This window comes from Grampus griseus (genome assembly GCF_964374135.1).
Source record: "Grampus griseus genome assembly, chromosome: 8".
Classification (NCBI taxonomy): Eukaryota; Metazoa; Chordata; class Mammalia; order Artiodactyla; family Delphinidae; genus Grampus; species Grampus griseus.
In genome coordinates, this window is record NC_139002.1 from 57,525,349 (window position 1) to 57,537,109 (window position 11,761).

At 44.6% G+C, this 11,761-nt stretch overlaps 1 protein-coding gene across 1 annotated transcript in view; it reads left to right on the forward strand.

Annotated features, from left to right (window-relative positions):
• Positions 1-11,440, forward strand: part of P4HA3 (prolyl 4-hydroxylase subunit alpha 3) — a gene marked incomplete at its 5' end in the record, with an annotated part of 34,240 nt that extends 22,800 nt beyond the window's left edge. The window contains 6 exons of the mRNA XM_082660073.1: positions 2,094-2,158; positions 4,491-4,650; positions 5,315-5,377; positions 8,986-9,054; positions 10,346-10,442; positions 11,229-11,440. Of these exons, the coding sequence (XP_082516199.1) occupies positions 2,094-2,158; positions 4,491-4,650; positions 5,315-5,377; positions 8,986-9,054; positions 10,346-10,442; positions 11,229-11,299 (525 nt within the window). The 3' untranslated portion in view covers positions 11,300-11,440. The remainder of the gene's footprint in view (positions 1-2,093; positions 2,159-4,490; positions 4,651-5,314; positions 5,378-8,985; positions 9,055-10,345; positions 10,443-11,228) is intronic.
• Between the last annotated feature and the right edge of the window lie 321 nt (positions 11,441-11,761).

Sequence of the window (11,761 nt, forward strand, 5' to 3'; positions counted from 1 at the left end):
CCAGCTAGACTGTAAACTAGCAGAGATCATATGTTGTCCTTGAAATGCCTGGCTCCATATTAGGCCCGTTGTAGCCAGAGCAATTTGCAAAGGGTCACATCTGACTGAGTCAAGCCCTCACTTAAACTCTTTAATGGGTCCCTTTTTTTTCTTTTTGCGGTATGCGGGCGTCTCACTGCTGTGGCCTCTCCCGTTGCAGAGCACAGGCTCCAGACGCGCAGGCTCAGCGGCCATGGCTCACAGGCCCAGCCTCTCCGCGGCATGTGGGATCTTCCCGGACCGGGGCACGAACCCGTGTTCCCTGCATCGGCAGGCGGACTCTCAACCACTGCGCCACCAGGGAAGCCCTAATGGGTCACTTTTGCTTTCAAATGATTACAGAGCTCCTTGGCCTGGCTGCTGCCACTCCCTCTGCAGCATGTTCCCATTATACTGACACCCTAGCCACCCTAAACAACTTGCATCTCCATGAACAGGCAGTGCTCTCACTGGCTCCCCACACACTCTTCTCTCTGCTTGAACCACTCTTCCCTTGGTCTCTTTCCACCTGTGTGATTCCAGTTGTCTTTTGGGCATCCTGGGAAGCCTTCCTGTCCTTCATAAGAATGGGCTAGATACTCCTTCTCTGTATTTCCATAGCACCCTGTACTTGTCCATTAGGGCCCCATTGGATGCCTTATGTCTGGTTTCCTATGTTGTATTTACAATGCATAGCACAGTGCTTAGCACAGAGAACGACCAATAATTATCTTCCCCCCAAATGAATGACTTGTAGGTGCACAGTAAATAATTCTTAAAGGAATTAAATGCAGTGTGGCTCTTTAACAGAGGGGGCGGGCAGGGTAGAGTGGAGATTCCCTAGGATTTGTTTTTAAACCACTGATGTTGTCCGAAAAGAACAGAAGAGACTATCTCTCTATGAATCTCTCCTCACTCCTCTATGAATGGCTCAGGAGAGGATGCTGGCTAGAGGACTAGAAAGAGACATCAGTCACCTACCGATTCCCTGCATCCTAGTATTGTAGAGGGAGAGGCTGAGAAGGATTACAAGAGTGTATTGTTCCCATGCTGCATTTTATAGCTGGGGAAATGGGTCGAAGCAAGGGAAGAGCCTTTTCCAAGGTTGTCTACCTGGTTTAGCGGCAGGAATAATAATATTGTAGAAGCCTCTGAGAAGGGAAAGGGTTTCTGTCACATGCCCTTTGTTGCTCCGTGCTCTGCTGTGACCGCATGTGAAGTGCAGGGGCTGTGTCTTTAGCCACAGGACTCTGGTTCATTCACTCCTGGGTACATTTCACCAATATTGAGCACCTACTCCCTGCCAGGCCTTCTCTGCATCCTGGGGATACAGCACTGAAAAAAGACCAAGTCCTTGCCCTCACGGAGCTGACATTCTGATGACAAATGCAGAAGCAGACATCCTTATGTAAATAATATTTCTCTTTCTGTCCCTGGTACAGTACTTTTGCAATTAGAGGCCACTTTATTTAAAAATAATTTAAAATCTATACCTAGACATTCAGAACAAAATAGAGACATTCAGTTAAATTAGTGACTTCCAACCTGTTTGGTTGTTTTTTCCCCATAACCAAGGCAGCTGCAAACAAAACAGACTTTGATTCTCTGTAAGGAAGGGCTTTTATCAGAATTGTTCAGAAGTAGCAGGCTGCCTCTGAGGGTAGAAAGTGTCCTGTCATTGGAGGTGTTCATTTAATTTAACTTACCATCAGTCAGGCCCTGCCCCAAACACTGGGATATAAAGATGAGTAAGAAACAGTCCTTGTTCTTACAGAACTCACAGTCTTGCAGATGCAAATTGGATTCAAAATCACTTGTATTTCAGTTCTACAGACCTTTTTCAGTTTTTACTGTTTACCAGATATGAAGCTAAAGGTTATTTTCAACTCTGAGCTTTTATGTCACTTAAGATTGATAGCTATCACTAAATTAGTAGCATGTACAAAATATCCTTTAATTAAGGAGAAACGGGTGATTGTTAGGCTTATGCTAAGAGAGGAGCGTGTCTGTGGAAGTGAGAGCCCTTCCCTTTGCATCATAACCACTTGGACTTTCTCTTACATCCTTCACACCAGCTACAGAGATCTGTGGTGGCATCAGGCGAAAAGCAGTTACCAGTGGAGTACCGCATCAGCAAAAGGTAAGAGGGGTCCTTTCTTGGCAGGGACTCTGGTCATGCCTGCTGGCCACCCTTGGGCCTGTGGCACAGGTGACTGAAGGTCAGCAGCACCCATTCAGGTGCCATTAGAGACGCCACAGTAGTTCACGTTTACATCTGTACATTCTTGTGGAGAGGGAGCAATTTCCACTCCCCTTACCCAAGGGCCTTTCTCAGGTGGTTACATGGTCTGAGGACTTAACTAGGAGGCCATTAGGGAGAGACTTGAAAAAGCTCCTATGCCCTAGACCAAAAATTAAGTGTGTAGTTGTTCTCCTAACCAGGATTGCTTTTCCAGGGAACAAGTCCTGTCTCTATTTGGAATTTGACTTTACCTCCTGACTCATATTCAAAGCATGACTTGCGACCACTCAGGCAAGAGGGATGGCCAGAATCTCTGGATCTGATCCCTTCTGTGGTTGAGAGCCCAGCCGTATTCCCTCCCCTCCATCCCTGCTCCCCCTCCACTGTAGCCCTTGGTCTGTGCTGTAAGGACAGGATACCGTAAGAGGAGGGTCCCCACCGGAGCCATGGGAGATGGTGATGACATCCTAGGGGAGAGGCCAGACCTCAAGCTGGGTGAATGGTTTTGTTGTCTGGGAAGCGAGGTGAGTGATGAAAGCTTGGATTCAGAATCATCTGGCTTAACTTATTTGGTCTGGTACGTTTTGGGGACCTTTTACATTAGAAGTTATGTTCTAAGTTTTGAAAGGCCCGTCTAACCTCAGCTTCGTTGCTTTGCTAACCTTTCTGATACTGTAGTGTCAAGGAGAAAATTCCACCTTCTGTTTAGAGTCATTGCTTTTAGGGGAGTGGGTGATATTCTCTTTACTTTTCAGGTAAAGAAACTGAGACCCTCATTGCCTCCTCTCACTACCCACCCTCCACCACAGTGCACCCATTTGAATTTTGGTTCTGTCCTCACAACTTCACTGGAACTGGTCCCTCGAAGGTCACTTATGCACTCCAAATCACTATCCACAAAGACCAGGTTCCCGACCACAGTGTCCTCAGCTTTCTACAACATGCCCTGAGCCTACTTTGCTAGCATTATTTCCCATTACTTCTCTAACAGACTAAATGCTTTCGTGCTGACACACACTGTAGTATATCACCCCACCATGTCTGTGCTTATGCTATTTCTTCAGCCTGGAATATCCCTATGTCTTTTCCATCTATTGAAATTTTATGCACCCTTCAAAATTTGGCCTACATGTCCATCTCACCTCAGTGCCCCAGTCAGAATTAACATCTCCTTCCTCTGTGCTCCCCAGAACTTTACTTTAAGGGCTGGTTCTTATTTTTAACTCTACCTTGATTTGTGCTCAGTTGTATTTGTGTATATTTGTGTGTCTCCTCTCATGAGCTCTTTGAACACACCAGCTTTGTCTTGGGTATCTTTGTAAACCTTAGAGCCCACAGCATAGCACTATGCATGCACTCCATACAAAAGAATGAACAAATTAATCCATCATTTATAGACCAAGGAAGTGGTCTTCCAGACATGCCAAGGTGCTTCCCTTAAGAGCCTTCATCATCTCTCCAGGAGGCTCACTGGCTTTGCTTGGGGAGCACTTCCTCACTTCCCAGGGACCACATTCTGATGCCAAATCCTCCACTTTATCAGAACCTCAACAAGACATTCAGGAAAAGAGACTGAACTTTGCTCTTTGGCCTTTGACCTATCCTGGTTTGTCCTGAAGTAGAGCAAAAGAGCAGAGATTTTTCTGTGTTTTACAGCAAATCAATAACATACAGCTTACAAAGCATCTTCATAAGCATTGTCTGTCACAATCTTCCTAAGTCTGTGTAGTAGATATTATTACCATCCCCATATTATAGATGAATACACTGAACCTTAAGAGAGGTGAAAGGTTAAGGGCCTGACCAAGGGTCAAACCGAGGATCCAGGACTGGTCTTACCCCTCTGAATCCAAAGCTTTTTCCATTGCACCCAGCTTCCTCCATTGAGATGTCTCTAAACATAGCATTCTTAAAGACAGGGTTTTGTCTTCTTTCTCTTTGTATCCCAGTGCCTGGTGATGTGAACCTTCACTCTTCACACACCTAGCACAGGGTCTGGCATACAGTAGGCCTCAGAGAATGTTTGTTGAATGAATGTGTGAATGATAGAGCACAAAATGGACTGGGCCGACTTAACAGGAGGAGTGAGTAGGTAATTAGGTATTCGTGTCTGTCTTCCTGTCCTCCTTGCCTTCCTTCCTTCTTTCTGGCAGTTGACATCATTCATTCACAGATATTTAGTCATTTCTGGCATCAGATCACTGATGCTGCAACCTGTGGTGTGTTTTAGTGCCTGGCTAAAGGACACCGTTGACCCAGTGCTGGTGACCCTCGACCATCGCATTGCCTCCCTTACAGGCCTTGATGTCCAGCCTCCATATGCAGAGTATCTCCAGGTGGTAAACTACGGAATCGGAGGGCACTATGAGCCTCACTTTGACCATGCTACGGTAACCATGGGGTTGGTGACCAATCTCGGGGGGTAGGCAACGAGGGTGTTATTTATTTCTCTCAAACAGAGCTCTTATAGGGCCCCCAGAGAATACCGCATGAAATTTTAGAACAAAGGTTCTCATTCTAGGTAGATTGAAAGCCTTGGTTTCAAGCTGATTGCTGCTGACTCATCTTCTTTTTACTAAAACTCACTGAAAAACACTCTTACAATGATTGAATTTTATGACATGTAAATTATATCAATTAAACTCTTCTATGACAAAAAAGTGTGCCTCTTTGGCAAATAATTGGGAACTCCAGTCTTATGACTTGGTATTTTTACAGAATAATTATCTGTAATATTTTATATGTTAATTTATTTCACCAAGAACCTGAAGGTGCAATCAACCCCTCACATAGTGCTTTCACTACTAACAAGCAATTTTGTTTGATTGGTAGTATACAGTTCACTTATATGAGTATCTAATAAAGTGGTAAGAGGAAAAAAAGTATATTGAGTACCTGCCGGCAAAGATAGGCACATACTTGACTAGGTATAGCTCAAGGCTATATCCCATCTGTGACTCCTCCATTTTTCTCCTCCCTGTATTATGGTGGCATCCTGGCTGTTACTCTGGTGCCATCTGCATAAAATAATGATATGTTCTATTTTTGTCTCAGTCACCAACCAGCCCACTGTACAGAATGAACTCTGGGAACCGAGTCGCAACATTTATGATCTACGTGAGTCTTGCTCTGGAGGGACCAGGGCTGCTTACTTAATGACTATTTATATCTCTTTTATTTTATGGTTTTCAAAGCGATATCAGATACTGATTTCATCTGAATTTCACAGCAGAAAAATCTCCAGGATGTTTGTGAATTTCATACCCCACTCTTGTTAGGCACTATAGGAGAGAGAAAGAAATATCAATACAAGTCAGTTCCTTCCCTCAAAGAGCTTACATTGTGTAGACCTCAATGTGACCTTGTCATTGTCAGTGATTAGGATGGGAAGTGGGGTTACACCGAAGGCCAAGAGATCCTGGGACCCGAACAACACAGGAAGGGGATGTGAGAGTCTCTGTCTTTGAGGTCCCATAGACTAGTTGGTGTTGAAAAGCATGGACCTATAGGTGAGGTTGTGGAGCTATGAGGGGAGAGAGGAGAGAAATGAAGCAGCTGAGATTACAAGAGGGAAGAACAGAGATGCCTACAGAGAAATTCAGTAAGTGTGGCTCTCTCATATGCGGTGAAAATTTTCTTCCTTATCTCCTCATAAATTCTTCACTAAAATCTACATTATACCCCCTTAAAACAAATTGCCCTCCTCTCCTAGTTTCTGACCTTATCCTATAGAATTCGGACCCAGTCTTTATTATCTCACCTATCTTCTTCCCTTCAGATCATGTGGGTTTACCTCCTTCTCTATGGACAAGTCATAATTTCAGGCATCTGTCACTTAAATTATAAGAGGTGTATTACTGTTAAATGAAGGAATAAACATGCCAAATGTAAGTGCTCTACATAACACCCTAAGATGAAGGCCTGGTTTCAGGCTCATTAGAATAGCAGACACCTACACCCTAGCATTCCCTCTTTCCTTAGTCCTGTTAACTGGTCTCCACAGTGTAGCCAAGAAAGGACAATCAGAGGCCGGCACTCTGTAGTTTTAATGCTGGCAATCCCAACATGTTTCTTCATGTGGCTTGGTTTTAATTTTATGCAGAACTGGAAGGCTGCCGTTGCCAATGGTGTCTGGCCTCTCCTGGTCATTCTGAGGATTCTGATCAGGCAGAGGGATGGCTGACGTCAGCTCTCTGGGCAGGAGACACAGCTTGGATCAGCTGCTGGTACATCTCTGGTTGATGACTAAAGCTGGCATGGGAGGTCACAGGCAGTGAAGTGCACTGATATCAAAGAATAGGACATCTAGGGGCCAATATCTCTCTGTTCTTTATCCCCCTAGTATCTTCTGTAGCTGACTCCCTGATTACAGAGGTCCAGTTACTATGGTAAGGGTACTATGGTAAGGGTAGCCCAGCAATTTTAAATGACAAATGCAAGAGTGTGTATATGTTTGGATTTTAAGCCTTTGATACACAGTGGAATGGAAAGCGTTTTGGGTTTGGAGTCAGTTGGTCTAATTCTGGTTCTGCCACTTAACATGTGGCCTCAGCACAAATCACATCAATTCTTCGAGCTTGTCTTCTTGCTCTGTGCCTCCTCACAGGGCTGTCATGAGGATCTGATGAAATAATGTAAGGGGATATCTCTCTGTGCAGTTTCATACAATATGTTTCTATCATGTATCCCAGAAAGCAAGCATAGGACCCCATAAATGGGATCGTGGGACCTAGGAAGTGCTAGGTTATGCCCAATCCTTTCATCTTCAGGTTGGTGTTAAGACCATCATAAACATTTCTGAACATAAGACATAAGATTTATGGAGAACATAAGAGTAATATTATATAGGGAGAAAATAATCTTTAAGGAGTATTGGGAGGATTGAGTTGAAATCAGGTTAGTGATTTTCTACTCAGACTGGACATAAGATCAGTCCCAGTACAAAACAGTGGAAGGTTTACAGAGGGAAGATTTCCCTCCCCTCCACCAATCTTACAATCCATGCCCTGCTCATGAGCTTCACAGCACACAGATCCGATTCTCTTTTCAATTTGTTGGATAAGTCCTTCCTTCCCACTATACTGTGAAACCACAGGTAGAGGAAGGCAGGAAAGTCCAGGTTTCCTCTGTTGCATCTTGCTTACACCCACAGTGGCTGACAACAGGGGTCTGAACAGAATCATCCAGTTTGTTATTTGAACACAAGGAACAAATTGTTGCTCTCATCGCCCTTCCCAAAGGACTACAGGGGGAGCCAAGATGTGCTAAAAATCACCACTGCCTTTTCCAGGTTCTGAATCGCCACGTCAGTTCAGTTTCCTCTAACAAGTGCTAACATCCCAACTCACGTAACTCTTGCTCTGTAACACAGGCGAATATGGTGGGATCTGTGAATGTGCTGGTAGACAGTTAGCCAGGGCGAGGTAAGACTGGCACTCTGTGTCATGCTGCTGGTGAGAAAATAATTTAGCAGTTGTATCTAAAGTATTGAATATTTGCATATACTTTTGACCCAATAATACTAATGCTCAGACTCTTTCCTAAGAGAACAATCTAAAACGCAAAAATGATTTTACTCATTAAGATGTTCACAGTGTTGTTTATAATAGTAAACAGTGGGAAATAACCTAATGTTCAAGAGTGTACGTAGCATAATGGTTATGACCAGGGACTTTGTAGTCAGACAGCATTGGCTCAGCTCCAGTCCTGGCTCAGTCACCAAGGAGTTATATGACCTTTTGTAAACCACTCAATCTCTCTGAGACTTGGTTTCCTCATCTGTAGAATGTAAATAATAACAATCCTAACTCACAGGAATAGTGAGGATGATATATTTGTTGTGAGGAATAAGTGAGATAATATATTTGTAAGGACTTAGTGTGATGCCTAACATACGGCCAGTGCTCAATAAATGTTAACTATTACAGTTAAACCATAACAGTGCTTTTTTCTTTTTCCAGATGGTAAGATGATGAATAATATTAAGTATTTTAAAGTATTTTTCAAAATGTTTAGGTTATTACATATTTCTTTGACAATCAGAAAAAACTCTTCAAGTTAAGTAAACACATCCATAATTCTAGAATATACCAGTGGTGAAACCCTTTAGCTGAGATTACCTAGAGAGGGTCTGAGTGATCTGGGAAACACACCAAAGGTGCAATCAGTATTTCCTATGATGCCCAGCTTTCAAATATAATCATTGTATTCTAAACAGTGTTTTGTAAGCCACTGGTCATGATCCATTAGTGGGCTGTGAAATCAAGTTAGTGGATCTGGTCAGTATTTAAGAAATCTGAACTAGAATAGAATAAAATAAAATGGAAAATAACAGAGGGCATCTGATGTAGTTAAGAATATTTTATGAAACTTACTTCAGGGACGTGTCTGTGTCTTGGGTTGTGACATAAACTGTATTTCTTCCTGAGGGCCTCGAAGTTTGAATCTACTTATGGTAACCCTCAATAAGGATGTTAGCTCAAAGGGTAAAGAAAGGGGGCATTTCTAAACGTTGTCCTCTTGTGGCCCTGCAGGCAAATACTGATGCCACTGAGTAGGCTCTCTCAATTCCTAAATTGGGTGATTGTATTTCCATAAGTATTTCTCCCAGAGTTGAAAGAGGGGCACACAAGAGGGAATTTATGCAGAAATGACATCAGACGTCATGTGAGGCAGAGTAGGGCAGTCGGGATATTTCAACCCTGGCTCTTCCTCTGGCCTTGCAGCTGAGCTCGGTGGAAGCTGGAGGAGCCACAGCCTTCATCTACGGCAACTTTAGCGTGCCTGTGGTCAAGGTGAGTGGGGGTATGACCCCAACAGGTGGTTTTAGCAGTGCAGAACTAACACCCTAGCGTTCATGCTGCCTGTGCTTGCAAGCTTATTCCTGCGAGAGGGAATGAAAAGAGGTCTCCCCTGATTCCCAGAATCAAAGATAATCCCTCAATTTTCTTGACTCCTGCATTTACTTGTGCCTCTATTTTTTATTTTATTTACACTTATATTACAAGAGGATGATTACATGTGTGCCTTCCCATTACAATAGAGCTCCTCAAAGGTGAGAGTGCCCTTCGGATCCTTGACAACAACTGGTCCCTTCAGTCATTCGTTTAGTAAACACTGGCGGCTGGAGGCACTGAGAGTACCGAGGAAAACTCGTAGTCCTTGCCTCCAGAAGTCAACATAACGTATTGCAGTAGGAGTTATAATGTCAAGCAAGGCACAGAGGGCGGCCAGTGTGGTAAGAGGTTTGTTTAATGAATTAATATCTCCCCCAAATGTCAGATCAGTCAATCAGGGATGACAGCCCTTACTTCAGGAATGAAATGAAGACAAATAATTGAGATCACGCCTCATAGCACTTAGCACAGTACCCAGCACATCCTAAGCATTCAGTGAGTAAATGCTGGGTATCTATCAAAGCTCAGGGGGTTGGCCAAGGTTAAAGTAAGCGTATAGGAAAAAAAGCTGGGGACGGGGTGGGGGGGAAAGAACATATACGATTTGGAATCAAAATGCCTGGGTTTGAGTCCTGACCTTGCTCCTTCTTAGTTGCATTATTTAAAGCCCCTAAGTCTCAACTTCCTTGCTGGTGAGGTGGGGATGAAGATCCCTGCTTCCTGCGGGTGTTATTAGGAAGTGCCTAAGGAAGAGTCAGTGGCTCACTTAAGTTCTTAGCTGTGTGAGGAATATTTTGTTCCACCTTGTGCTTTTTGTCGAGTTTCTCTCCTCAGTGATCCTATGACACCCTGTGCTCACCTTTCCTGCAGCACTTGTCACACTGTCTCATCCTCGTTTGTTTTTATGTCTGTCTCTCCCACAAGACTGAACTCCCTGAGACAACTGGACATGATCTGTCTCTGCATCTTCAGGGCCTAGAGCAGAGCAGGCCCTCAATAAGGGATGCATGAGTGAATGAGTAAATGGCAGCTTATACCATCTTGTGGCATTTTATGCATGCCTTGCCCCCAATCTGCATGGACAGTTTTCTTGTTTAATGACATGCATGCCTTTGTCCTCAGTCAAGTGCTTCCTAAGGACTGAGATTCTGGGCTGACCTCCCCTGGGGCGGGGTCTGCTTGTTTTCAGAATGCAGCACTATTTTGGTGGAACCTGCATAGGAGTGGTGAAGGGGATGGTGACACACTTCATGCTGGCTGTCCTGTCCTGGTAGGAGATAAGTGGGGTAAGGCCTGCCTTTCTGGGCATGGGAATTGGGTGAGGGGTTCAGGGTAAAGTGAAGTAGGGGATGGATGGAAAATAACATAGCCTTTTCATTCCAAAAGCTTAACAGTGCCACATTATATTGAGGTGATCAGATTCTGGATTAGTTGCCACCAGTACATTGGGAGCCCATAAGGCCGGGCTTTTGTCATAGAGCAGGTGTCAGTAAAAGTTTATTGGCCTTACCAGATGGGCCTTGATTCCTGAGCACAGCTAAGGAATAATATGTTGCCAAGTCCCAGTCCTCTATCCCAAGGAGAGAACCATCAGGTGCTTCCCCATGAGGAGACAGTCAAACAAGGAAGAGAGAAATAAGTAGGGGATGTGTTTATGTCATATATGTGTCTAAGAGCACTTAGCTCTGAAGACAGAAAAAGAAGTAGAAGAGGGACTCTAGTGCTGAGGTGGACTTTGCCAGGAGAATCCATCCCTTTTCTCTCATTACCCTGGAATGGTTCCCTGGGGGAGGTGGGCTTTTAGGAGCTACATATGAAGGGTAAGTGACCACAGTACCCACGGGTTTGAAAATTAGTCTGTAGTAGCAGGACCTGTCAGGGACTTTTTCCAGGTGCCACTGTCCTTTTTGCTCTTTACTGCTGCTGAAGCAACGTCTTGTAGTCCACAGGAGGGCTGGGACCAGGGTGAGGCAAGTGAGTTGCCAAGGGTGTGGAATTTAACGGCCCTGTGAGCGAGCATCGCTACTGTCTGCTCCGCTGAGCCTGCTCTTCTTCCTCCCCATTTCCCCCAGTGGCCAACAAGTGGATACACGAGTATGGACAGGAATTCCGCAGACCTTGCAGCTCAAGCCCTGAAGACTAAAATGTTGGCAGAAAGAAGCTGGAAGAGTCCTTTGGCTTTCCAGAGAAGCCAGAAGCCAAAAGCTATGGTAAGAGAGGAGAAAGGAGAGCAAAGCTTCTGGAGGAGGGTCTTTGTCAGCATTGCATATTCCTTGCAAATGGAAGACAAGGAAGTGGTCTCTAGCAGGGGACATCTGAGAACTTACAGTTTCTCCTCAAGCCATGAGTCACAGTAGAATGAACAATAGAAAGGAGGGGGCAAGGAGGCTGGAGAGAGAAGTTTCTAGAGCTCAGACACTTTCTCTTGGGAACAGGACATATCAACAGTCTCCAGGGTTTGGTCACTGGGGCTTTTGCTACTTGAGCCTTGACCACAGGGGCCCAGAAGTGGCAGTGAGGACACCTGCAGGTGGTGCCTGACCCCCCATATGCCCTTCTGCCTACTGACTTCTGCTGAAGGCTGAGCAGGGGGTGTCTCTGTATC